Here is a 25591-nt window from a genome sequence, read left to right as displayed (position 1 = left end):
TGTTCGGCTACGGACCTGGCTGTTACAGATAGGGTAAATGGGTACCGATCGCTTAAATTACGTGCCAATTGATATACACGTTTCACAGGTCATGCAGTGGCGTGCTTCACACTTTTCATATAACATTAACTAGCTCTTGCGCCAAGCAAAGTTAAATAATATTAGCTTATATTTATGAGCTGCATCCCATTCTCTGGGTGCTGTCAAAGGATCAGGTATCCTACAGAAGACATGGGGTTATATTGAAGCCTTGTACCGATCCACTCGATTTTGGACCTGAGACAATTGGACATGTCTGAAATCTCCTTGCCAAGGACTTCTGTCTCATCCCAGATTGAATTGGGATTCCCAAGAACGTACAAATACCACATTGCGCCCAGAAAAAAGGGTCCTTTCCTGAAGCGATCAGAAGACAATTTGCTCAGATTAGGTCTTACACATGTTAACGACCATTCAGTTAAAGAAGCACGGGTGCCAGAGGGACTACCAGACGCCACTATTCGCCCCCATGAATTGTCCAGGTCCATATGGTGAAGTAACGGCATAGGCTCATCCACTCATTTCATCCCAACGATCCTTCTTTTCACAACCATCCCCACCTCATGACAAGCATGATACTATCCTCACGAAGAACACGCACACCATCCAACCTATTCCGTCCATGCAAAACACCCATATTTATCATAGTCAACACCATCGTGGAAGAGGACAGGTACGTGTCTGTTGGTATATTAGAAAACGTTGGAGAGCTAAAAGGGGATCTGCACACATCAGTCTAACTGTAGAAACAAGCGGAGATATAGGAAATGGAGAGACATCCTCGAGCTCCAACTCTCTAACACCTGTCCTCCATACACGCTCATCATGCGCCTCTGGTCCAGCTCAGATCGGCATGGACTATGATGTTCATCGTGGGTTCCGGAGACCGTGCCGGTCCTTACGCCGCTGGAGAGAGCTCGTGCAAGGCATGTACACAGGAAGTCCGAAGAAAGGTGACGGGGGAGCGTAGAGACAGTGATTTCAGTATTATGATACGCCTTTATATTCGTTGATCTCGGAGGAATATTGAGCCAATGTGACATGTGTATACCCGGAGAAGACAGCTCCGACCTTGGCCGGCAACGATCGAGGAAGGAAGGAGGGACAAGATGGTCGAATACTTATTCCGTAAAACATATGTTGTTTTTCGGAAGCGTCTTGATAGGGACCATATACTACCGACATATTCGAAGTATTTGCATTGCTTCCACGATCGGACTACAGTGTGAGTGCGAGAACAAGCCTTGTTCGGAAATAAGTGGAACCGGAGAGTGTATCACAGCTTGAAGGGCCACTGGCAGACGTCACATCCGGGTATTGTCAACTATGCATCCTCAGTTAGTTCCCCTCAACATGAAGTTCGCGACGGACTTTTGCAGGAACAACACAACGAAAGAGGAGGCTGGAACGAATACATGTTTTTTTTTCACTTTCGAAAGGAAAAAAGAATATACAAGAGCAAATAGGAGCGAAAAGTTCGAAAGAGAGCATATGTACACATCCACTCGAGGTCTACACCCTTCGATGAGGAAACTAGGATGTTGACGGCGCACTGGCAGCTATAAATTTAGTGAGCAAGATGATCGATGATAAAATGTAAGGTCAAAAAGGATAGTACCTGCATTATGGATACCAAGTATCTCGAAGGCTGACACTAGAGCCTGTCGCCTCGCGACACGAGCAGAACGCCAGTCCGAAACACCGCATGGAAGGGTGTCATTTCCCACTACAGATGAAGATCAGTAAATCAATACTACAAAAGATCTCGTGCAAGTATAGTGTTCTTACAGAACAGGGAGTACTCCCAGCGTACGGGCGATACACCAGTGAGGGATCGAACACGGAAGGTCGCTGTCTCGTACCTAGCGATTAGATAGCGCAGCATGTCTGGCGTATTGTCTTGATTGACGTATGATCAACGACGCAACCACATAGTATTGAATGAAGATCTAACCGTCTGAAGGTATGTCACCAGGAAGATTACTTGGCCCAGATGGTACATCTGTGATCAAGTGCACACTTTGCAGGGTGGGCGAGTTGCCGTCTCTCTCGTGCTGACCATCGAGGATAGCCTCTACCTCGTCTTCATCGTCTTCATGGTCTTCTAGGTCGATCTGCATGTCGCTCTCGGACGGCGTAGCATTCAAGTAGCCGAGGTTCACACAGGCTCGCCATAGGACCTGCTTCATCGCGGAGTTACGAAGACGCCAGTCTGATGTGGCCACCGGTTCAGTATCACTTCCCACTAGACACCTTCAGTGTCAGTCAACTTCCAAGGTATGAAGTTGAATACGAACCGAACATCTCAAATTTCCAGCACTGTGGAAGGATCCTTCCCGTACTTTGACCCTTCAACACAATCTGTCCTTGGTTGCGATTCATAAGGAACCGCAGGCGATCTGGAATGTTTTCTGGAGGAACACCTTAGAAAAATGGTCAATGTAGGAACGAAGCGCTCTTGACGATATGTGGACAATAAATGGCTAAATAATACGGATATGATGTACCTGGCGGAGGCAACATAGTAAGCACATCCCTTGCAGCGAGCTGTTTAGCTTTCTTGATTCGATTAGCCCGCCCAACACCTTTGTACCGCGTGATAACACCAGCGCGATGCGATCCGGTGGTCTGCGAGTCTGTCGGCCAAATAAATAGATGAGTGACAGAGGATAGAACGAAGGGGTACCACGCACGTTGAACGGTGACGGTGACAACCCATTTTCCTTGCGGATCTTGTATCGGAACATATCCAGCTACGAGACCTCGTTCCTTGATAGAACGATCAAGGATGGATACCGGATCAGACATGGTTGTACTCAAGGCAGATGAGGAAGGAAAAAATTGGGAGGACACGATTGATGCTGGACTCGAAGAGAAGGGTAAGCTACAGAACAAAAACCAGCAAAGAATACATCACCTCTTAAGTACCCATGATACCTGACACGTATACACCTCACTGCCGTGTCGCAGACCACACCGAACATTGTGGCGTAACTGTGGCGTACGCCAAGCTTTCGGTTGTAGGGGCATACTTGGAGTGACGGTCGAATAGTCTTGAAGGGAAAGAAGAGTTAATTTTGGGGATTTGAGGGATCGGTAACGCATCGTATGGTCGCTCCGCGATGGACCTTCAAACTAGCACAGAAAGCAGGGACATTTGATCTAATAAGGAAAGAAGTGTATTCGAAATGTTATGGCTCGCCGTCATCTGTCCGTGGACTGTTTATGCAGATTAGGAGATAAAACGACGAACCGATCCAATACCAATGATACTATGCTGAGTTCGAAGAATGAAGGTGAGTACCGGTGACCTGGGCTATGTGGTTCACGGTCATAGCGGTTTATTTGACGGTACGAGCTCCGCGGATAACTTAGTATTATGGGTGAGTTCATTATTTCATGTTTATGGCACAGACAGCTTAGGCAGTGAGGTACCTATGGGACGGATTAGACGGAGAGCTCAAAAAGACACCACGGAAAAGTACTTACAAACAGATGTGAATCAAGAACATGGAACAGACATTCGGAGATGGGCATATTGGCGTTGGTTTGAATTTTCAATGTATACCTATGACAGATAGACCGAGAATGAATGCCGACAAAAAGATGGAGCAGTAGCAGTTGCTCACGAGGGATGCCAAACACTACCTTTCATGGATTATGCGAGGTTAAACATAGCAAAAGTTAATGAACGCGAAAACGTTGTTCTATTCCCACGTGGTCTGCCAATCTGTCGGGCAGGATTCCCAGATGAACGCCACAGCTCGCCACTCGTAGGTTTAGCCAAAGAGACGGTTTCGGGATCGATTGCACGCTATCGTTCATGGTACAAAATAATTACTGGAGGAGAAAACAACGAGTAGGGGTTTTTTTTTCATAAAAAGAAACGAAGGTGGGTTTTTGTAATATACCGACCACGCAATGAAGCCACATGCCACACATCAGGGCAACAATGCACGCCAACGCCTAGCTTCAATGCTTACCACCGGGAGATTTACAAACTGTGCAGTAAGGGGAGCAGTCGGAAGTCTTGTGAACGACGAGTTTTGAGGAGCGCGCTACATTATTAATTACAAGCATAAGCTAACGAAAGTGTTCGGTTGTACGAAAGACGCAAATTGAACACAGGTAACGAGGGGGAGAATGAAGGAAAAGAAATCACTTACTTCGAGTGGAAATACCTTCGGAGGACGAAGATCCAGACGATGTCGCTGTGTCCATGATAAAACGTCAGGCCAGCGTTTAGAGATAAACAGCCGCTGACTGACCTGGTCGGGGCGGTAATAACGCCTCCATCGGTCGAGGGGTAGGAGAGACTGGTGACCGCGTCATTGATCGTTCTTGAGACAGCTTGCGCCGTTCTGAAGGCGATCTATAAATCTGTATGAAGATGTTGGCAAAAATAGGTCAAGACGCACTCGTGGAGATCAGATCGTCACTGACGGGTGGGCTACGTCTGAGACCTGTCGGTTTCTCAGCATAAGCACAGTGGACAGCATATCTTTAATCACAAAAAGAGAACGTACGGAAAGCAGGTGCTGAGAGTGTCGGACCACTGACCCTTGTTATATTCAAAAGTCCCGGTGTAGTCGCAGGGGGACCATGGGGAGGCGTCCTAAACCTCCCGGGAGGATGAGACTGGATAGGGATTACTGGGCGTTTTTGGTCTGGAAGCAGCATAGTCCGATTGTCCGGGGTCTGCAATTGGAGAGGTTGCACTTGAACGACCTGAATGGGTCTGACTTGAAGAGGAGGAGCGGGCATAATCTGAGGAGGCGCAGGCTGAATTAGAACCGGCGGGAGACGTTGAGGTCCTGATTGAGACACAGTGAGGGCTCTAACGGGAGGCGGCGGCGGTCCGACTTGGAAAGACGGCGTAGTAACAGCTTGAGATGGTGCGATAGGTCGTATTCCCGTCTCGGCACGTTGAACTGGAGGGGTTGGGGTGTGAGGAGCTCGAGGGGTGTGTGGTACGAAAAGGTTAGGAGGGAGGCTGTGGCGAGTCTGTGCTGGTGCCACAGGTTGGCTCTGCGGCGGCACGCGAGGATTGACCATCTCCGGAGGAGGCATAATTCCTAGAGATATTGAGTATCAGGAAAATCGCATCAATCACACCAGGAAGTAGATCACGTACGAGAGACGACACGGGAACCGTTGACGACTATCAACAACGTCAATAACTGAACATGCTGGATGAAACGATTACTTACCTGTCGGGGTTGTATGCGTAACCGTGATACCGCTAGGACCAGAGGGATACGCAGGAAGCTCCGGAAGCTATACCGAACAAAAACTTTAGCAGCAGGCCTCACCAGTCAAAGAGAGAGACGGAGATACATACACGTATCACCGGAGTGTTCAACCGCTCCTGTAGCAGGGTAAGAGCAGACGGTCCGAGGGCACGCTTCACCGCTATGAGCTCCGATTCCAATCTCATCTTGTCCCCCTTCTCCTTATGAAGATTGAAATGAAGCCATCGAATCTTATCATCCAAAAGGTCAACGATACCCTCCCACTCATCGTCTCTACGCTTAAACTGTTCGAGCCGTTCTTGGAGGTGCTTGATCTCGTCGAGTGGGGATTGGAAGGACTCCATTGTCTAAGACGGTGGAGCGAGCGACGAGAAGGGATGGGACAGGGATGATGGAAGGTGGGAGAACGAATGTTTAAATACCTTTAGTCCTTTAGAATAAAGGCACGACAAGCGTCTAATTTTTAGTACAACGATGGGGAAAAGCGACCGTGACGGTATCCAGAGTGGTACCTTTGCCCATTGCTCTCGACCATAGTCTTGATACGTACTATTGTGAATGGGGCTGGAATCTGGTTATGAGCGTTGCTGTATTGATTGGCGGCGGAGAACAACAGAATTACGACCTCGTAGCTGATCAGCTGCTCGCTTGGCTGAGGCATTAAACACCTGCATGATGAGACGGAACCCGGGATCGTATTTTCTCTCAGCATCACGCAGCAAACTAAATTGACGAAAACGGCATAGGAGACGGTCATTCTTTTCTCATTCCACGCCGTCTACATTCGAGCTTCTATCCACAAACATCCACCTAGTTGCAGCTTGAAGCAGGTCGCGACGCTGCGAAATATCATATAAACTTATGCTCTATATGCTGCTAAACCGAGCAATGACTTACCCGCATCCCTCTTCAGCGGGGGGCACATATCAGTGTCGAGATATATGTCGGAATCAGGTTCTAGGAGTGATCTGAGATCCTGAAATGAATGTGAAGAACGTCCGCTCACCTTCGGCTCCCACAGCGCTGTTAGAATTATCAGAAATGTCGTCGGATTGCTCCCTGAGCCAACGTACTTGATCCTCGGAGGTCTAGGACAAACGTTATAGAACAATGTGCCCTTTGATTGAATGAAAAAACGTACAGCTTGATCTTTCAACGGCATACGAGGCCTAAGAACCGTCCATTTCTCGATAGACTCCTCAATCGCCTTGAGAAGGGGAGCTATGATAGAGCGATGAGGATACTGCTTGCATACTGGAGAAAGTAAAGAATACCATCTGTGAAGAAAAGGTCAGAAAGATCGACGACAGTAAGAAAAGCTGAACGTACCTATATTCTCGCTGTAACCGGCGGCTACGTTGAGAAACCCGACAATGTTGTCGTAGCAATCCTGCAGTTGATTGTTCAGCAAGGCAAGGCGAGCGGTCATTTCACCATGCTGAACGAAGTGACGCTGAGTCGCCTGCCCAAGACTGCTATGCGCTTGCACTGCTTCGCGACGTGCTATATAGAGCTCGTTGCTGAGCTTTGAAACCGTATCCGACAGAGAATTGATGATGTTGGGGGCCGTAACAAACGAGATGGGAACAACAGTTTCAGGCCTGAACATAGCGGTAGGAGACGTGAAGGGTTTGTGTACGATGGAGCGGTCCATAGCTACTCAGTTGCGGGAAATGCAAGAGAAGGTAAAGTCACGGCATGAGGAAACAGTCCCTTTTTACCAAGAGTATCGTCCAGCATTATTACGGTACTGAAGGTTCACGGAAAGAACCGCGGGCTGCTAGTCCAATAAGGCAAGACACGTGTACAAACGTTGCCTTACATGTATCCGCGCACCGGCCGCTCGTCGGTCAGGGGCGTTTGTTGCGTTTGCTATGAAGTTGAGGCATTCAGCATTCAATAAACACATTTTTGGGTTTGTCGTCACGATTAAAACAGAATCAAGATGGGCGCCACTGCAGCGGTTATACAAGAACGGTAAGCTTTCGACCCATCGTAGAACGGGAGACCAACGAATATGTGTATATATATTTTTTTGAACAGAAAGTACAAGTATTTGGGTTTAGTAAGTATGAAAGAAAGTAAGCGAAAAGTATCTAAATCAACCCCACACGAACTTTATATTCTCGAAGGATCTCACGAGCATGTCGGAACTCGCTAGCGGGAAGCCAGAGATCGTCCTCGGGAGTGTACCCCAGCCATCTCACCAGAAAATAAGATGCGTCCGAGAAGATACGGTGATCCAATATGCATTCAATCTCATACTCTCGACGCCCATTGACCCACTGAGCTCCGGGCTCCATCTCGTCATCTGCATCAGACGCGTTCTGGTCAGAATCAGAACCCGCAGTAGCAGCGCAGCTTTCATCCGCGTCGTTGACGATGAAGTCGTCGAGTGAATCATCCCTAGACCCGCCTTCCATCTCAACATCACGATCACCGTGTCCTACGGGTGGTATGCCAAAAGCAAGGCTCAGAAGTGCTTGTGCAGCATCTTCTTCCGTCATCGACGCCCAACTCTCCGGCATTGGGAATCCTTCCAATGCGAAGACGTCAGCGTCTTCGTCTTCGTCAACGTCTTCTTCTTCATCAGTATCTTCGTCTTCCGACGATGCTTCGATAGCCTCATCTTCGACTGGCATGAGCGTATGACTTTGGCCATCGATGTTACGGTCGGCAATAGTATCCACGATGTCGCGCATGGCTAAATCAAGGGAGGGATGCTCTGCTGTACGGGCCGCCGTAGGAACAGCCTCCTCAATAACACATGAGCACGAGAAGGGGATAATAGACCGAACAAAACTCACTGGGCCATTCAACGAGCGCTCCGTCGATGCAGTCGTAGACCCACGACTCGGATCCACCTCAGAGGAAATGTCCTGAGGGTAACGGAGTGTTGGCTACAAATTGGTCATTATGGGACCAATATACAACCTTAAAAACAACGCACCATGGGATCAGGGTCATTTGAATGGACCAAGAAAGGCACAGACATGCGCGGTGTGTCAAACAGCGGTTGTGCCGGAGAAGGTGTGGGAGTGAGAGGGAATCTGAGGCGAGGAGGGAGGGTGGCGGAATGTATGCGAGCCCGACGCTAGTGGCCTTTCATCAATAAACATGTTCATGAATAGTATCGATACACACACCATCGTAGTCAGTCTCTCCAGTGATTGAGCCATAAAGATGTAGCTGTAGAGGTGAAGTAGAGTGTAACGGAGTCTCACTACAGTGAGTCCACACACTACGCCAGAGCCCGTGTTCTTATACTTACGGCGGTACAGTGGAACGGAAACCACTCATTCGAAAAACGAAAAAGAAAAGAAAACATTGGATTTTGATTTTTTTGTCGAAAGAGTAAATATGTTTATGTTGTTTAGGTTTCTGCAGCTACGTACCCTCATCATCGAAGGTCCCCACCACAACGGGAGCATACCACCCCATGTTCGCCTGATTACGATGGTCCAGGAGTTCGTCTTTGGCAGGCAAATGGCATGTTTCTCCGGCCAGTTCAGTCATCTGAATCTGGGTTAGCATGACAGATAGAGTACGGATATGAGAGATTCTGACCTGCTCTAAGTGATCTGCGCACATGACAGAGGTCACTCTACTGAAACTCAGGTAAATCGAGGTCCGAGGTATGGAATCTTCAGCATCCTCCACGGTCACGTCTATTGTGACAATAGCCTCTACGAGATCGCCGCGATAGAACTCCCTCGGACGACATACCGATAGAGTACCATCCTCGCAAAGCCTGGTAAGAGCCAGCTTATGGGCGATCATAGCATCAGTAATCAACCGAAGTTAGGGTTTTGGGTGGATGTAACGAAAACTCACATTAGCGTTTTGATATACCCTTCGACGAAGGCAGAGAACGGGAGGGATATCTGTCCGCGGAGGCCGAAGTCCCAGCTGGCTGTAACAGGAATCGAGGATAAGTTTGAGGTGTGCATTTTGTGCATCGAATCTTGACTTGAATGACAAATAGCCCCAAGTAAGCTGGAGCCATTGGAAAGGCTCATGATACGCAACGTCATCAGAGTCGCTGTGGCATAACTGTGAACACTTATGATACAGAATGGTTCGAACTGCTCACTGAGGAAAACTGCTGCCGTACTCATCTACACAACCGTCCGCGAATATGCCTTGTACCCTGACATTGAAATGCATGGGCAGTTTTGACGGTACGTGATAGATCACGTGGAAGGGATTCATTGAGTGGTCGACTATACTTGCGGCTGATACAACTCGGATGAAGCGATGAATGGCTGCTTCATTATCCGGAACCACCCGTGTGTTCGAATTGCATGAACGAACCTGGACAACTCGAAGGGGCGAGTTGTAGGGATGCAGCAGGGTCTGTAATCCTCGGTCTGTATCGGTACAACAGTCAGTACAAAGTAGTTAGAAGAAGTAGGAGACATACAAATGAGTTCCGACATGTCGAGTACAGATACATAGCATCGAAGCACCAAGTATATATATACCTTTGGGAGACGGCAGAACAGAAGAAATAGCAAGTTCGCGGCACCTCTTTTTTTATTCGGAATTGCCATGATATCTTACGGATAGACATGTCACAAGTGATTCGGAAAGATATTCAACAACGAATTGATATTTATAAGCGTGGAAAGGAGATGATCAACAATTGTGTAGTTTTTGAGTTATAGCGAAAGGATACGAAAAAAGGAGACTGACGAATTACGATTCAAGTGCAGATGATATGTTAGAAATAAGTTGCACGGGGGTTAACACTACCCTCAGAATGGAGTTTACAACCGCCACCGCAATGCGAACCGCCCATGATCCACTCTGGCTCCTCGAATGGATACAAGGTCTCGCCACGCGAGCGCGGACTGAATGCAAGATGGAGCGAACCTGCGTCGCTAAAACTCCTAACTACATGTGGGCAATGCCATGGGACGGCAACCTGGTTAACAGTATAGTCAGCTAGAGATGCCGATAGATAGTGAGAACAAAAGCACGGTATTGAGCGACTTTACCTTTACCTTCATCCTCTGTGCACCAAATTTCCGTAGACCCTTCGTGCTCCTTGAAGTATGCGGCTCTGCCTAGGTCTTCATGAGCGCAAATCAGATGTCGTTTATGAATGTTGAGACGCACCTCATTCTGCGCAAAGTCTCGGATAGAGAACCCACGACTCTTATACTTCTCAATGCAGCGCTCCACCCGTGGTGTGACATCTCGCAACGGATGAATACACCCGATACCACGCTCCGTTAGGGAAGGGTATGCAGAGCAGTATCCATCCGAAGTCAAGAAATTCATCACCAGCGTGCCCCAAAAGTACGAAAGCGGATGCAATGCGGAAATCCGCGAGCTGCAAACGACGTCGATTTTGGACCCTCGCGGGTGAAGCATGCGAATAACTGAAGTGATCCCGCCCTCATAATCGTCTATCCATGCCCAACACGGGTTGATACCGACAGGAACAATGAGATAGCCTTCCTTGTTGCGAAGATATTCAACGATGGTGATCGCATTGGAGACGCCAGTGTACACGTCGATGTCGGAAGCGTTTATCAACGGCTCCGTGGTGCCGTGAAGGCCGAAGTCGAGAGCGAATGAGCCGGAAATGATAGAATGTGAGGTGCGCATGACATCGCGAAAAGCAGAGGGATTGTCGACATAGGGAAGTAGGGAGAGATGGTATTTACGGGAAAGAAAACGTTGGATCAGCCATCGCCACCCAAAGTTAACGAGCATGAGCTTCTGCATGTCTGTAAGGGAGAGCGTAGAAAGAACTTGGATAAGAATTTCGAGGGGGAGATCTTGGAGATACATTGTTGGCGCTACTTACGAATTTCTTGTCCTTTAAAGAAACCTACACCCCTAGACGGTCATTTTCGTCTGAAATTACCCAGACCGTGTGAGGTATGGGTCAATAAGACAAGACTGAGGGTCAAAGTAACCCAACATACCACGTCAGAGTCCACGGTCTGTTCATCTAAACTGCCGATGTCCGGAATATACACGTATGCAGTGAACCTTCATCGAACAACCTGTCCGACTCGAGCGAAAGCAATCTGATACGAGGTACAGCACTCAGTGAATAGTTTACAGCCACATGGGGCCCAAGACATCGGAACCAAGAGAGCGAAAGCTGTTGGGCCCGCAGGTTAGAGAGAACTTACAGCAACGCATGACAAGAACGAGCGGCAAGTGCAGACAACGCTACATCAGACACGTGGCTGATTTTCGTAAATCATTATTTATGATAGGTTATGATTACTATTTCTGTCACCCGGTAAACCCCGCCCGTGTTCAATTTTGTGGAAACTGATTGACAGTCAATACAGAGAGAGACAGACGCAGAACGGCAAACCAGCGACATCCTGAACTGTTCAAGCATATACTGTGGCCCGCATGTCGTATTAGCTACGCCATTCAAAGTTTGATTTCTCGTAGCCAAGAACCTGCACGCCACACTCAAAACCGGACTCATCAGTGGATGTACTTCTTGGGCTCCCAAGATATAAACACTTCACGCTCCATTTCTTAGTACCTCAACACTTCACATCTTGCTCAGCCGTAAAATCTGCATCAGCTTGTCTAAATCCTCCAGGTGATGGTCCTGCCATTGCGTGGCTTGGGGACCCGACGGTCGGTTTCACCGTGTGGCGACGTACAGGGTGTCCACGGCCCTTCTCAGTCGACGTCTACCTTGGCATGCTTATCGACATCACTGACAGAGAACTTCACGACTGAGAGCACCTCACGATGCTCAGCTGTCACCCTTGGTGGTGGGGATGTCATCCGCACGAATCGCGACTCAGAACCGGTAGTGACGCGCTCGTTCCCTCTCTCTCCCAAATCGGATTGTACGCCGTAAATGACAGTATCTTTGATGTAGCTGACGTTCTTCCGTATAGATTCTCCCTCGAGTTCAACTCACCTCGAAGTCAGCTCTAGCGAGGATACATACTATCGACAACACGGTTTGTTTCACCCCTTTTTCTCAGCGCACTGTCATGTTTCTCATACCAATCTCTCTTCTGCGACAAGTGCAGAAGACTGTTCGTCGGCAGACAGAAGTATGCCGACACCACCTAGCTCGCCCACCTTTCAAGCTCCGCGAAGTCGATATAAACGTGAGCTTCGCTAACTTCGCTGAACCCCACATCTTACTACTCTTTATATATTGATGCTGTCTTCATTTTCAAAGGCTGTTCTTGCATACACGTCAGCTCGCCTAGTACCCGAGGCCCAGTCGGTCACATTGCCTAACTGCCTATTTACCAGTCCTAAGGTTATCCTATCTATTTCATCCCACAGGTCCGACGTTATGAGGAAATAGACTCTGATGGTGACCCACATTCCGTCACTCTGGGACGTTCTCATCCGAGAAAGGTTCGACGAGTCGAACGCCATACCGATATACGTCGCTCTACCAGACAACTTATATCCAAGCTCAAACAACAACATGTCTGCGCGGTGCACCTTCGGGAGAACAACGAGCCGGGACTCTGCTTCGTGTCACCTTCAGGTATCCATATTCATCTCGAGGACGACCACCTTACTATCTGGGCATCGGCTTTGGTGAGCACATGACAGATGCATCAACATGTATCCGTTTGCGTGTACTTTCTTACATGGATTGCAGCTCGCAGACGAAGACTGCACGATTTCCGTGCCTCCGAAGAGTACGGGTCTGATGGATACGCCAGGCAGTGTACGCAGTGCTACACATTCTCGCAGTACGGTATGCAATACAACCAATCTCGCGGTTTACTCTACTCACCTAATTCTGAGAGGTAGGGTCTGCTCGACACTCCATTTGGCGGCAGACCATCTGACCCTTCCGCCTTCTACGCGATGCAGACGGAATACAATCTACCTCCGCGTATTCGCTCTACCGAGGATGCTTTGAACATACCGCTTACGTCTACCCCATCTACCCCTGTCAAAGCAAAGACGGCTTTCGTTTTTACTTCGCCGGACATCACACCGAACGACAACGTTCGTCGCTTGCTGGCTGACTTTGCACAGCACAGAGGTATCGATATACAATCAGAGTTGCCTGTCATAGAGGACCAGGGCCTTGGGCCGCAGTCCATCTTGGCGTGGAGCAAAAAGACCCTTTCGAGACTAACTGGAATTAGCGAGGAGCTCGTGGTTGAGCTACAGGCTTTCTGTGGCGAGTGGATTGACGGACTACAAAGAAAGAGAGGACTCTTGTAGTCCTCTTGTAAAACCCATATATAGCTATACATATACACCCTACTCGTTTTCAATTTCGACTCTTATAAAATAATGCATATCGAGAGTAAGACATAACTCGGAGCTATAGCTAGTTTCCGAAACTCTAACGCAAGTCCGCGGGTGCTTATCCCGACCCATCGAGTGAAACAAAAGGATGCAGTACTCAGTGAATTTTTATGAGCTTATCCGTGCTGTGACCAGATGGGATCTGAGTATTTTGCAAGATACGACATATGACTCAACGAAACACCAACGTCTATTCAAAATGGGTGTATTGTCTCGGCCCCTCCTACATGCCATGTTTATCAGACGCAGACATCGGGTGGTAAGAAAATCATCAGTCTTGGGATCAACGTGAAACGGGTCTTTTATGGATTATTTGGTATAGGAGTTTCGAGACTAAGGACTGTACTATACAACTCTCGCCACACGGAATCCCCAGCTAATCCAAGAAAGATATGTCCATAGGAGGAAAGCGAGAGTTGAGTGTTTCTAACAGCTCCTCATCTGCGCTCTAATCAGCAACCATATGGATAGCGAAACACGAAACCGACTCACCCTGCCCAACAGTCACATCACCGGCATTGTCATACCCCACGTGATCAGCCTCAGAGTACCTTTCATCCAGCCTGTCCGGAGGAACCGCTGGGTCTAAAGTTATGTGCTGCATGATATTAGATTAGTTTCAGTCGCACAGCCTATAGTACAAGACTCACGGGACCCAATGCTCGAGCAACCCTAACGATCTCGTCGAAGGAGAAATAAACGGCAGTGCGAGGGAGAGTGTCATCCCCACGATACACAGCAATGTCCACGAACGCACGGATGTCTAAAATGTCTCCTACACCAAGACCATCCACGGGCAATTCTTCAAGCAACATGGAGGATTTGTGGATCTCGAATATGCCCAAAGGAACGATCGGTTCCTTCTGTTGAAAGGTCAGTGTGTAGTGAACCGGGGTGATGAAGATCACTACGTACCCCCTCGGGTTCACGACGTCGAAGGTGTACTGCATCAGGCAGAGACAACTGTGATGGTGGCAACCCTACCTGTGCTTTACAAGCATCCGCCACAGCACGCAAGACCCGTACTTGTTCTTGAAATCTCTCCTGGTGATCGTGAATGTCGCACACTAATCGCACCCAACGAACACGCTCCCATCCACTAGAAATAGGTCGACTATAAAGCACCTCAGTAAACAACTATCCTGCATTAGAATGGAGCATGTCTAGATACTTACGTGACGAGTACTCCACTAGCGAGCGCGCCTTTCTCTAGTACGCCTTGAACACGAATCTCAATACGGGGACGAGGAAAGGATGAAAGTGGACCGGAATAGACGACATCGAAAGGATAATTGAGGAAGTTGCGGGTAGAGCAAAGACCAGAGACGACTTTTAACCATCGTCGGAGACCATCGTTAGTGTTCGGAACATGGGTGTCTTCCTCTGATACAGACCAATCCAAGGACCCGTCACTTGTAACTGTCGCGCGTAAGAATGCAGCACCATCTCTCCCTGTAAAACAAAAAGTCAAAAACTGCGAAATGGGTAGGACAAGAAGGCTCACATCGAATGATAGACATGGTAAACACGAGCGGACAACGGATTCAGTTTGGGCTCCTTAGATATCATTCAAGGAACTCACACGGACCTGCTACGCGAGCTGTAAAATGAAGTTTGGAAATCATCAAACGCCGCGGACCAGTCCTGTTTCTCGGGATACGGCCCAACATAGCACATGTGTCATTGATCATTAAAAGAGAGAGGAAAACGAGTTCGATTTTGGGTTTTTATCGTGATATAGAAAAGAAAGGAAAGAATTTGATTGGTATGAAAACACGCTCCTGATCAAAACAGTGAGTAATATCCAATGGCGCAAATACGAGCACCACGTACCTATTCCATCAACGTCCGAATATAACGCCGAAGCTCCCTTTCCCCGAACACATCACCGACCTCGTTTCCAGACTTGAGGTACCACCACAAGGTTCGCCCAAGCTCTGTGTCATCAATCCTTTGTGATGTCTCCCACCTTCCACCCGTCGGACCGTTCAGAACAACGAGAACGCGTCCTCGTATCATCGGGTGATGTGAAGGCTTCACAATGTCGGCGATAGGGTTCGGGGCGCTGGTGATGTCTAAAGACCTGGCATAGAACGCGTAGTACCAATCGTCAACCCTAGAATCGCGATCGTATGCGTTCGTGAAGCAGTGGACATCCTTCGATCCAATGAGGTCCATCAAAGACTGAGTACTGACGGCGCCATCTTCGTCGAATTCGACAAGACAAAGATCGAGGTGAGAGTGAAGGGATGTGGGATCATGCAAAGGAGATAAACCATAGTCGTCTGGATGAATGATGACACCAGACCACTTCGGGGGAGGATGTTGATCGACCGCGACAGCGTCCCATTGTGCATTGGCGTATACGAAGGACATTCTCTGGCAAGGGAAAAAACCGGTCAGCATACAAAACACAAAGTGCGTAACGAGACTGCAAGCGACTTTACCTCCAACGTCACAGACCAGGTTGGGTTCCATCGCTTCACCCGCTCAAACACGAAGCGTAGCCTGTCCTTCTTCTCGGGCCAAATTGAAAGGATCTCCGAGAGAGCAGTGGTGAGTTCGGCGTCGGTAGGTTCGCGCATATCGTTTCACCAGCACCGTCTTCACGCAGTGCACTCTGATATAAACGAAACGGATAACATCAGTATCAACTTAAATTACTGCACAAGGAATACGAAAACAGCCTACATTACCTATGGAATATCGGTTTACATAAAGAAGAAAGATTACAGTTCAAAATGCGGTGCAGATGGGAAAAGAGAGATACATAGGAACAAACAGCCAGAGAAAAGGGATTGCCGTGACAGATTACCGAAGGGAAACGAAGATGGTGCGCGCGATCAAAACTGTATGATCTCAGCCCCACCGCCGGGCTCTTGACCCAAGGCACGCGCAAGACGATTGGAAGGAGGGTACGAGCACTCAATACCTCGAGTGTAGCATGACCTGCAAACAGCTGAGGTACGTGTCCGGTGAAGACGGGAGGCTACGTACATGCATGATTCTCCCGTAGTAGGAGAGGCGCCTATGCATCTGGTTTTCTTGCCTCTGCACGAGAGACAGGCGACCAAGGTCGGCGATGTCACCTCTGAATACCGATGATTATCCGGAGAGACAATGGGTATTGGACTTGGCGGAGGGGATGTTCTGACAAAGTAATCAGCTACAGGCCAGATGACTATTTACCCAAAATTCACCCTTGACGATTGGATCGACTAGACAGAATACTGGACGACGCCGTTGAGCCCGAACTAGCCCATGACAAGGGATGCAGTCGAAACGGCTACAAAATGTGAGGTGGACAATAAATTGAGTATCACCCACAGTCGAGATCTTGAATTAGACTAACATCGCGACGTTGTTCCTGCGGTAGAGTAGCCACCAAGTCCTCCGGGCGCACGTTGCCAATGAATTCTAGCTGAGCTTCAATTTCACGCTCCAAAGATTTTGCGTGCTCGAGAAGAAAACGTAGATTGTCCTACCCAAACAGCTTCAGTAAAGCAGAGAGTATAAGGTAGCCCACCAACCTGAAGAACTTTGATAACGTCCATGTTCATGATGACAGAGAGAACGAGAGAAGAGGAAACGGGCCAGGGTGCCGGTGCAGGACGTGGCATGGCGCTCGAACACGTGAATGAGTGGCACTACCGAAAAGTTACGCCACATGTAAGACCGACAAGTTGTCTTACTATTTTGAAACTCTCAAAAACATCCCGCAAATAAGACAACGAATTCAAGATTTATTGGACTTTTCGTGGCGTAGATAGAAACAGAAAAAGACAAAGACAAAGACAAAGACAAGGAGAAAGAGAAAGTCGAAGAGAAAGTCGAAGAGAAAGAAAAAGAGAAAGAAAGTCAAAGTCAAAGTCAAAAAGAAAGAGATGTATGCAGTGTAAGTCATAAAGAGTAAAAAATCTAAATAAAACCTGAAAATGGACGAGAAGACGGCACAGGACTGCGCCTGACGAGCTCATCCGGAATTGACTTCAGCAACGAGATGGAGGACAACTCGAACATGGACTTGTACTCCACGAAGCCCTTCTTCCTCGCCCTCGCCTGTTCCTGCCAAGTCTTCTGCTTATTCAAAGCCTCCACCGTCGAGAACCGAGTAATATGAGCCTCAACGAGCACCACATCCCCCACGTTCAAGTCCTCAACGTCAACACGGTCCATGTTTGACTTCACCTGGTAACGGCTTCTCGCGTCATAGCACTCCCTGAAAGGCACAACCTATCGATAGAACAGGTCGCCAAGATATTGATGACAGATTTGGTAGCAAGACTGAGTAGTAAGACGTACCTCCATCTCTCTCTGACGAGGAAGGCGGACTGTCTGCCAACGAGAGGCATAGAGCCGACGATGGTTGGTGTCAATCGCTACACGAAGACGTTAGTTTCGCAGAACGAAGTAACACAGGGTGTACGGGAATGCGAATGACTTACTCTCAGCAGGTTTCGAGAAGGTTTTCTGAATCTTGTAGCCGACACGAAGACTATGCTCCGTCAAAGGGGACAAAGCGACTGTGACCTTCTTCTTGGGACCACCATCCGTTTCGAACATATAGAGGCGATCGATCAAAGCGGTTATCCATGTAGTAACAGGTACTGAAGGATTTCCACGGATGCAAAGCTTGTTAGCAGTGTGGTTTTCCGTCGATCCCCACGTCATATCTTGAAGGGGGAGACAGGAAAGAGAGTAGACGCTGTCTGCTGCGTTTGAATAGGTCAACAGAGCCTCAAGACGCCTGTAATACCAAGATTATCAGCATTATCAATTAAAAACATGACGGAGAAAAGAATACCTTTTAAGTGTCTCATCGAAGTCAGACCGAATATCATATCTCAACATCTCATCTACAACGGGGGCACCGTCCACAAGGCTAGAAGTCGGTTCGGAATCAGTTGTGTCATCCGGAGGGGAAGATGCGCCGTTCGTTCCATCCGTCGAGGTGTCTTGGTCATGTTGTGAGCTCGTTGTAGTACCACCGACAAGCCTGAGTCTGAGAACGGTGGTGGGTGGGCCGGAGAAACCGTTGGAGGAGTGAAGAGTTGCGCCAGAACCTGTGTTGGGAGACACATCGTCTGGGCTGGGAGCGGCATCGTCCGAGTCTGAGCGGTCAATGTCTCGACTGGGAGAGGCAACGTCAGAGGTGGAGGGAGCAGTGCCCGAGGGGGCAGAGTTGGAGAACGTCTGTTCAGGACTTTCGCTGTTTTCCTGGTCGTCATCTTCATTGGGCGAACTGAATACCAATAACATCAATATCGATAAGTCGATAGTCTGAATGAAACATACTTCGCAACATCTGGACCGCCCGGTGAGCTACCAGGAGGAGGAGTAAGAGCTTCATCATCTCTAACGACAAACAGAAGAGTCAGTACAGTTCATCAGCCATGGACAAGACACTCACGACGCATCTTCTACAATCTTCCTGCTGTTTCTGCTACACAATCAATACAGAGTATCGAAAATTGAGGGAATACGACCAACCTCGTTCTCTTGGAGGGACTTTTGTTGGAGTGTAAAGACGCTAGGGGGCTCTCGTTGGAAGTGACTTGGAAGGTACGTTTAGAGGGAGCCATTTACAGAACTTGGTGAAAAAAGGACGCTGAACATTGACGCATTTTATACTTATCAGCGCCTTGAGCAGAGCTAGTACTATGAGAGACATAAAAAGCCACATGAGTTGCTCATACATCGTAGGTTGCAGGGTACACCATAAGCATACGAAATAAAGACAAAAACTGTTGGCAAATGACTCTCCAACTTTTCGCCGTGCTCGTGACACGGGATTCCAAACTGAGCACACAAAAAAAGAATGTGCACAGTCGAACTCAGGACCGTGCAGATTATAGAATCTTGGGTACAGCATCGAGACGGACAATACGAGAAACGGGGTTTTGGATACAATGAATCCTCCCTGTGCTCGAAGTCGGCAAGTCTCAGATTCTGCAGCAATACCGGAGACGAAGGGTGTGACGTTTGACGTGGAAGAAGTCTGTCTAGCCGACCCATAAGATTCAGTGCGGGACAGTGAAACCACTCAAACAGAAAGTAGAATAAAATCCGCGGTTACCGACCATAACGGTCAAGTCGCAACCTCGACAATGCCAGAGAAAGCGTATTTTTTCTCCGCTCAATGGCCATAAGGTTCAGAGGACGTGATTGATAACCAAGGTGAGAAATGATGGTATCAAAGGCAGAGAAAAGTTTTTCTACCATCCAATACACCAGGAGGTTGGAAAGAGAAAAGTTCACTTCGTATTGAATAACTGTAATATTCGGGATTGCAACGCCGACACCAAAGAACTGTTCTTCACGTACCTGTAGATTATCGATATATTCCGAAGGTGTCGGGCTATCAAACCTTCCGAAATACGCGGACTTTCAAGATTTCCTGACGATGGGCATAACAGACCGTGATGATGCTTGTGATCGGAGTGCACATCATAAAGCACCGGTAACACAGCATCTCACCAGAGCTGTGTCGCACGCCAAAAACACCACCATGTGAAACTGAGTCGTTAACGTGTCGAAAATAATCAGCAGGAAGGAAGAAAAGAAAGAGACATGCGAACCGAGACAAATGTATGTCGCCGCGGACAAGCCCAAGTGAAAAGTCAAATGCCAGTATGAATGAGGTTACGAAGTCCAGTTGACATAGAGATCGAAAGCAAAGATTAACAGACCTCAAATAGGAAACTTCAATGAGCAAGACATGAAATCGGGGAACGAACAGAAAGATCGACTTGAGATCGACGCGGGCGACAAAACCAAGTCCAGTGCAGACATCCATGCGCCAGGAATACGGCTCTGGAGGGTGCCACAGTGTGGCCCCTCGACGTGCCTCTGCCCAGACATGCTTATACCTAGTTCGCTATATAAACTATCATTGAGCTCAGTGCAACGATGTAGCATGTCACTTTGAGATGGCATTCATCCAAGGTGAGCGACGCTCTCCATTCTACTATCGTGATTGAACCCGTATGCTCACCAACTCTCACTAGATCCTATAACTCTTGGACTTGTTCGCGACGATTATCCCGCAAAGATCGCCCGTAATGCTTCGGAGCCTACTGACTGGGAACAGATGTCGAAAGAGACATGCGTACCTCTGGGATTTGATGACTTGTTTGACTGGGTCAAACTACAGGAGCTCCCTTTCTCTCCCGACCCAAGTCGAAAATGGGAGGTCGTTCATGTACCGCACTCCGATACGTTCGATGAGAACAGCCTGAGTCCATCGCCACAAACTTCGCTACGACGCATGACGATACGGATATACGGTGTCATAGGCAACCTCAATCTCATGGACTTTGGCAATTGGGACAGGTAAGCTCCTCGATGAACATAAGCTGGCGCGACTGACCGTTTACTTTCAGAACAGAAGCCGGGGCTGCAAAAGCAATGCAATTCCTTTCACTCAGAGCTGGCCCCTTCCAACTACAGTTCTCGGCTCAGCAAGCCGCGCTCGCAGATCTCAGAAAGATGGTCTTCAGGTTACTCGGTGAACACGAACCGAATACCAATTATAACCCAGACGAGATGTTCTTTCATAGGAGAGCGTTCAACAAAGTAGGTCCTAGTCAAAAATCCTTCACACAACCTAACATATTTGGACTTGAAAGATAGACGGATTCGGATTTCAACAACCTCTTACATCTGCTCTCGACTCCGACGAGGCTCGTCTTGCGGCTATGGCCAGTAGGTGGACTCCGACTGTGTCCCCGCCTTACGGTCGCAAACTTGGTGACGGCTCTATCAAAAAGACAAATCCTGCCGTTTTCAACCGTGGAGATTTTGTGGACGTCACTGCTGCAATAGAGATCGCTTCCATAGGAAGAGCAGCAAAGGATCGTAAGACGAACGTCCATTTCACCTTTACCAGAGTCGTGAGGCTTCTTACAGCATACGATCTGAATGAGGTGCGTCCAATCTAGTTTTCTACCCCGAATCACTCCTCATCTTCTCACAGATACTTGGAAACTCCATCCCACTCTCGGCCCTCATCCCAGACATCCAGGACGAGAGAATGGACTTCGAAGCTGGTTCCGACGAAGATTGCGCTACATAATACTTACCATCCATGTCCGTTCCCAATCCAAACCACAAAACCGTATTCGATATTTTTCTTTGTCCCAAACAGTATACTTAGGCCCTACAGGCATATCCTGCCTTTTCATTACCTTTCATCTTCATTCAACTGCCAAATTTCTCCCACATGTTCATGTGCGACGCACTCTATCTGACCATCTCAGAATCTTCAACAATGTTCAGCAATCCATGTGCGCAGAATATAGCCTCTTCAGATAATATTAAATCCTTGAGTTCGCTCGATTCGATCGACTAGCGTGATAAAAGCACGCTTCCGTATATGAAAATTCAGAGAGAAAAACTGCAAGCTTCGACTCTAGTGTTGCCACGGCTCGGCTCAGAAAGCGCTAGTCGCTCGAGCCGAGCCGCGTCAACGGCTTACAACGGCTTCGTGCGTCTAGTGGCCCAAGCCGTTACACACTTGCACAACGACATTACATGCAAATGCTTGTCTTGTAAGTAGAATCTACGTATCGGAGAACCTCCAAAGCCGTAGTCTGAAGAATGTTTGAGGCTTTCGCCTTCATGTTTGACAGCAAACATTCTGTGCATCGGTGGCGACTTTTCCCGACACGCGACCCCTCCACGCCACATTTACGACACATCATTATGAGTAGGAAACAACTCTTTTTTTGTGGAATCTGACTTGATAATCCACTCAAGAAACACAGCGGCAGGACAGTATTTACCCGTACATTATACGCCATGGCTCAAACAAGTCCTCTGAGGGCGAGTATGTATGCATGAACCACTCAGGCAACGAGCTAAATTGAGTCGCGGCTCAAACCGTCAGCCGAGCCGAGCCGAGTCGCTGCATGGGAAAAGCTGTTGCAAGTCAAGCCGAGCTGAGCTGAGCCGAGCCGTGGCAGCACTACTCGACTCTACGACTCCTTTCGGGCGCCACAACTCCGCCAACAGCAATTGTGGCCTACACATTCTTGTATTTACACCTCATACCTGAACCTTGTCTATAGCTTGGAACCACTTTGTTCAATACTCTGTCTATGTCAACACCTGACTTGAAATACATACGTCTTATAGCTCACCTCGCTGATATGTCTCTAGGTTCTGTCATCATGGTTCTCCCTCTGTCGCCGATTACACACACCGTCGTTATCGCTGTCGATGTTTTCCGTCTCATTCATGTTCTCGTGCCTTTTTTCGAGTACCTGTTCAGCGACGTCTCTGACCCTCAACTTGTGCACAACTTTGGCTCATCAGCATGGAGAACTCAATGACTACGACGTAATGCGCACGTTTAAGTTCAAGTAATACTAGAACGGTACCCTTCAGAGATCACTACAATTGGTGCGTTACTTTCACTCCGAGCAGTCTTCAGGCCCGTACCGTTCCTCCAATGCGAGTTCTCCGAATGTACATCCCTGATATATCACCAGACAGCTAGGCTGTTTGATGAGCATATGAGGCTGCAGAGCGGGGCGGAGACGTAGTTCGCCCCGACGGCCTAAAGAAGATTTAGCGACGTTCGGACATGCGAAGGTTGTAGACGTGAAACCATAGTTCTTGGCTTCCCCTTTCTTCACCGAATGGAGTATTTGCAGATCACGGCGGAGCAAACGCCCATTCTATGTAGCTCCAAATGATAATCGTCATTTCTTTCCCTACAAAAGAATGGCAGAGACACGCGCTGTGATCGTCGACTAGTAAATACATTCAGGTTTTACCAGAGACGAGCAGCACATACACATAGGATGCATAGCGTCGTGGACATCCGAACGCCCTTCCACCAAAATTCACCCCTGCCTGCCCTGTCGGTATGTGGCGATTTTATGAGGACCTTGGCTATTTCGAGTTCTAGGAGACGTATCCGAGATAGCTTGCCTCCGAGGCTGAAGGGAAGGCTGACAGCGGCCACTGTCAAATCGGTCACGGACCGAACCTGACGCTGGCATTGGCTTTGAAAGATTGATATGTTGAATGGGACATGAGCACTACGTCGTAGAAGAAAAAAGACGAGATAATCGATGGTCATTCTCTACAGTCCGACCGTCGATGGGGAAAGACTTTTCCTTGCAGCGTACAAAATTTGCCAACCGATCGAAGGCTGGATGTAAGACAGTCTTGCCTACATCTTTTTATCCACTAGACAATACTGCTTCTTGCTCTGCAACTCGACAGTCGATGAAATACGATGACTTTCCATACCTGAATATCTGCACAAGTGCCCCTGCTTTATTAACGCGTTTTACGACGGCTATGACCGCACTTAGAGACTTCTCCGTGTCGCCTGATGTGTCCCATTCGGCAATACCTAGAGCTGTCATAGACCAACCACAACATCTTTGGGCTTATCAAGAAACATTCGAGGACGGTACTATGAAGAAGAGAAGATCTTCCCAGTTCGTAGACTGTACTTCAAACATACACTGAACATCACAAGAGCCCCACAAGATCTCGATATCAACTTCTTCATATTCACGGGTCAAAAGGTGATACCAAAACGGATCGTGCAAAGGAACGTAAATAGATAATTGCTCTTCAAACCCAAATGGGACAACAATTTCATCGCTGACGGTCCAAGAAAGGGTATGTATGGAAGCGTGATTGGTCTGAGCAATTTGAACGCACGGAAAGTCCGAAAGGGAAATGAGAGTAATGTACTCGGAAGACTGGGTCACGGACAGGATGAATGCTATGATGATCCGAGGATATGGGGAGCATGTGGGTACATCGAATCCGCAGAAGATGAAATCGCTCACTACCCTCAACGTCCACTCACTATCCTCAACGTCCACTCCATCTCCTTTGCCCGTTCCTTTGTCATCAACTCTATCCTCTCCCATCCCTCTATCTTCGCCTTGATCTCATAGTTTGTATCCGTCAGGTAAGGAATTCCCTCCTCGTCAATAGCTAACAACCAGTATTGGCTAAGGATTTTTACCTTGGTGTAAGGCGCCTTGTAGCCAGTTGGGAGCTCAACTGGTTCGAATTCTGGGAAGGTGAGCAGTGACTCAGCTCTGAGCCAGCGGGGTATCGGTTGCCATATCTCCGGGTAAGGAAGATTTGGAATGGGGAGTGAGGGTGTAGGTGCTCGTCCTTCGAGGAAGGCATTGTAAACCACAGAGGTCGAGGGGACCGTGATGGTGCCGAAGGTGGCATCGAGAGACGGTTTGGGGGAGCATGGATAGATGAAAGCAAGGAGAGTGAGGCGACCACGGACGGTAAAGAGCCATCTTCCGATCGCCAGGCGGTATCTGGTGTTGTGATGGAAGATGAATGTGTCGTAGTTCTCCGCGACGCCAGGTCGGGTTCCACTTCCTAGGCGGAGTGGGTCCGGTTGAATGATAAAGTGAAACTGGAGGTCGGGGTTCTCATCGGCAAGGACGTGGCGCCAGATGGTGACCACGGGGTGTTTCATGTCAAAGAATGACTTTGGACCCAGTAGGAGATGGGCCTCTAGACTTGGGAGGCGGGGGAGTCGATGTGGAGGCATGAATATGGTGAATGCAAGGTATATATAACTACGCTAACAATGAGTCTCTAGATATGCGCGGGCGCCCCATCCTCAGACTCTCACCTGTGGTTATAATTGGTTGGGAAAATTTGGTGAACAAAGGGGGGGCTTAGAAAAGATTATCGAACGGAGGGGATGAGAGCGCTTGACAACTGCTTCCAGAGCAACCACAGATTTGCTGCGTTTTTTCTGGCTGGCCAGGATGTTCTGTATGTTCGGGCGCCGGCGCACGTAAATGTGATTTGATAAGTCTTGGCTTTATATGGTTGACGGCTATCTGAAGTACGTACTTATTGCCTATTTGGTTATGATGTGGGTATCCGTCCAGTGATCCACACACCCAAAAATAAAATCAGAAAGAGAATTATGCATATATTGTTCGACTTTACTTTTCCAGCTTTAGGGCGAAAAGGCTGAGGCTTTTGCTACCACTTATTCAGGAAAG

General features: G+C 48.3%; 9 protein-coding genes across 9 annotated transcripts; 2 read left to right on the top strand and 7 right to left on the bottom strand.

The window, feature by feature from the left end:
* Positions 1 to 1572: 1572 nt before the first annotated feature.
* STEHIDRAFT_164005 (uncharacterized protein) lies at positions 1573 to 2847 on the bottom strand (the record flags this gene model as incomplete). Its single annotated transcript, XM_007311734.1, has 7 exons — positions 1573 to 1598; positions 1658 to 1765; positions 1828 to 1938; positions 1994 to 2284; positions 2337 to 2462; positions 2547 to 2675; positions 2733 to 2847. The coding sequence occupies 7 exons, from the start codon at positions 2845 to 2847 to the stop codon at positions 1573 to 1575; spliced, it is 906 nt and encodes a 301-aa protein (XP_007311796.1).
* A 1354-nt stretch (positions 2848 to 4201) lies between these two features.
* On the bottom strand, positions 4202 to 5635 carry STEHIDRAFT_164004 (uncharacterized protein; the record flags this gene model as incomplete). The annotated part of the gene is made up of 7 exons (XM_007311733.1): positions 4202 to 4250; positions 4308 to 4411; positions 4483 to 4502; positions 4566 to 5114; positions 5174 to 5200; positions 5250 to 5316; positions 5381 to 5635. The coding sequence occupies 7 exons, from the start codon at positions 5633 to 5635 to the stop codon at positions 4202 to 4204; spliced, it is 1071 nt and encodes a 356-aa protein (XP_007311795.1).
* A 466-nt stretch (positions 5636 to 6101) lies between these two features.
* On the bottom strand, positions 6102 to 6945 carry STEHIDRAFT_164003 (uncharacterized protein; the record flags this gene model as incomplete). The annotated part of the gene is made up of 5 exons (XM_007311732.1): positions 6102 to 6130; positions 6189 to 6248; positions 6298 to 6379; positions 6433 to 6545; positions 6621 to 6945. 5 exons carry the CDS (start codon positions 6943 to 6945, stop codon positions 6102 to 6104), a joined length of 609 nt encoding a protein of 202 aa, XP_007311794.1.
* A 3069-nt stretch (positions 6946 to 10014) lies between these two features.
* On the bottom strand, positions 10015 to 11093 carry STEHIDRAFT_116793 (uncharacterized protein; the record flags this gene model as incomplete). The annotated part of the gene is made up of 3 exons (XM_007311731.1): positions 10015 to 10218; positions 10298 to 10360; positions 10413 to 11093. 3 exons carry the CDS (start codon positions 11091 to 11093, stop codon positions 10015 to 10017), a joined length of 948 nt encoding a protein of 315 aa, XP_007311793.1.
* A 784-nt stretch (positions 11094 to 11877) lies between these two features.
* On the top strand, positions 11878 to 13490 carry STEHIDRAFT_116792 (uncharacterized protein; the record flags this gene model as incomplete). The annotated part of the gene is made up of 7 exons (XM_007311730.1): positions 11878 to 12130; positions 12182 to 12247; positions 12315 to 12400; positions 12475 to 12558; positions 12585 to 12848; positions 12913 to 13011; positions 13068 to 13490. 7 exons carry the CDS (start codon positions 11878 to 11880, stop codon positions 13488 to 13490), a joined length of 1275 nt encoding a protein of 424 aa, XP_007311792.1.
* Positions 13491 to 13953: 463 nt separating this feature from the next.
* Positions 13954 to 16162, bottom strand: STEHIDRAFT_116791 (uncharacterized protein; the record flags this gene model as incomplete). The annotated part of the gene is made up of 9 exons (XM_007311729.1): positions 13954 to 14018; positions 14070 to 14175; positions 14228 to 14440; positions 14493 to 14691; positions 14753 to 15029; positions 15160 to 15177; positions 15411 to 15447; positions 15471 to 15956; positions 16025 to 16162. 9 exons carry the CDS (start codon positions 16160 to 16162, stop codon positions 13954 to 13956), a joined length of 1539 nt encoding a protein of 512 aa, XP_007311791.1.
* A 1333-nt stretch (positions 16163 to 17495) lies between these two features.
* On the bottom strand, positions 17496 to 19159 carry STEHIDRAFT_163999 (uncharacterized protein; the record flags this gene model as incomplete). The annotated part of the gene is made up of 7 exons (XM_007311728.1): positions 17496 to 17810; positions 17880 to 17956; positions 18023 to 18324; positions 18382 to 18819; positions 18873 to 18932; positions 18988 to 19017; positions 19068 to 19159. 7 exons carry the CDS (start codon positions 19157 to 19159, stop codon positions 17496 to 17498), a joined length of 1314 nt encoding a protein of 437 aa, XP_007311790.1.
* Positions 19160 to 20506: 1347 nt separating this feature from the next.
* STEHIDRAFT_116789 (uncharacterized protein) lies at positions 20507 to 21651 on the top strand (the record flags this gene model as incomplete). The annotated part of the gene is made up of 5 exons (XM_007311727.1): positions 20507 to 20522; positions 20585 to 20909; positions 20960 to 21152; positions 21206 to 21502; positions 21553 to 21651. The coding sequence occupies 5 exons, from the start codon at positions 20507 to 20509 to the stop codon at positions 21649 to 21651; spliced, it is 930 nt and encodes a 309-aa protein (XP_007311789.1).
* Positions 21652 to 22990: 1339 nt separating this feature from the next.
* Positions 22991 to 25050, bottom strand: STEHIDRAFT_116788 (uncharacterized protein; the record flags this gene model as incomplete). The annotated part of the gene is made up of 5 exons (XM_007311726.1): positions 22991 to 23257; positions 23377 to 23587; positions 23838 to 23943; positions 24058 to 24241; positions 24412 to 25050. 5 exons carry the CDS (start codon positions 25048 to 25050, stop codon positions 22991 to 22993), a joined length of 1407 nt encoding a protein of 468 aa, XP_007311788.1.
* Between the last annotated feature and the right edge of the window lie 541 nt (positions 25051 to 25591).

The sequence above is a fragment of the Stereum hirsutum genome (assembly GCF_000264905.1).
Source record: "Stereum hirsutum FP-91666 SS1 unplaced genomic scaffold STEHIscaffold_33, whole genome shotgun sequence".
NCBI classification, from domain to species: Eukaryota; Fungi; Basidiomycota; class Agaricomycetes; order Russulales; family Stereaceae; genus Stereum; species Stereum hirsutum.
Note: the sequence above shows the minus strand (reverse complement) of the source record. Positions and strands in the feature narration are given on the sequence as shown.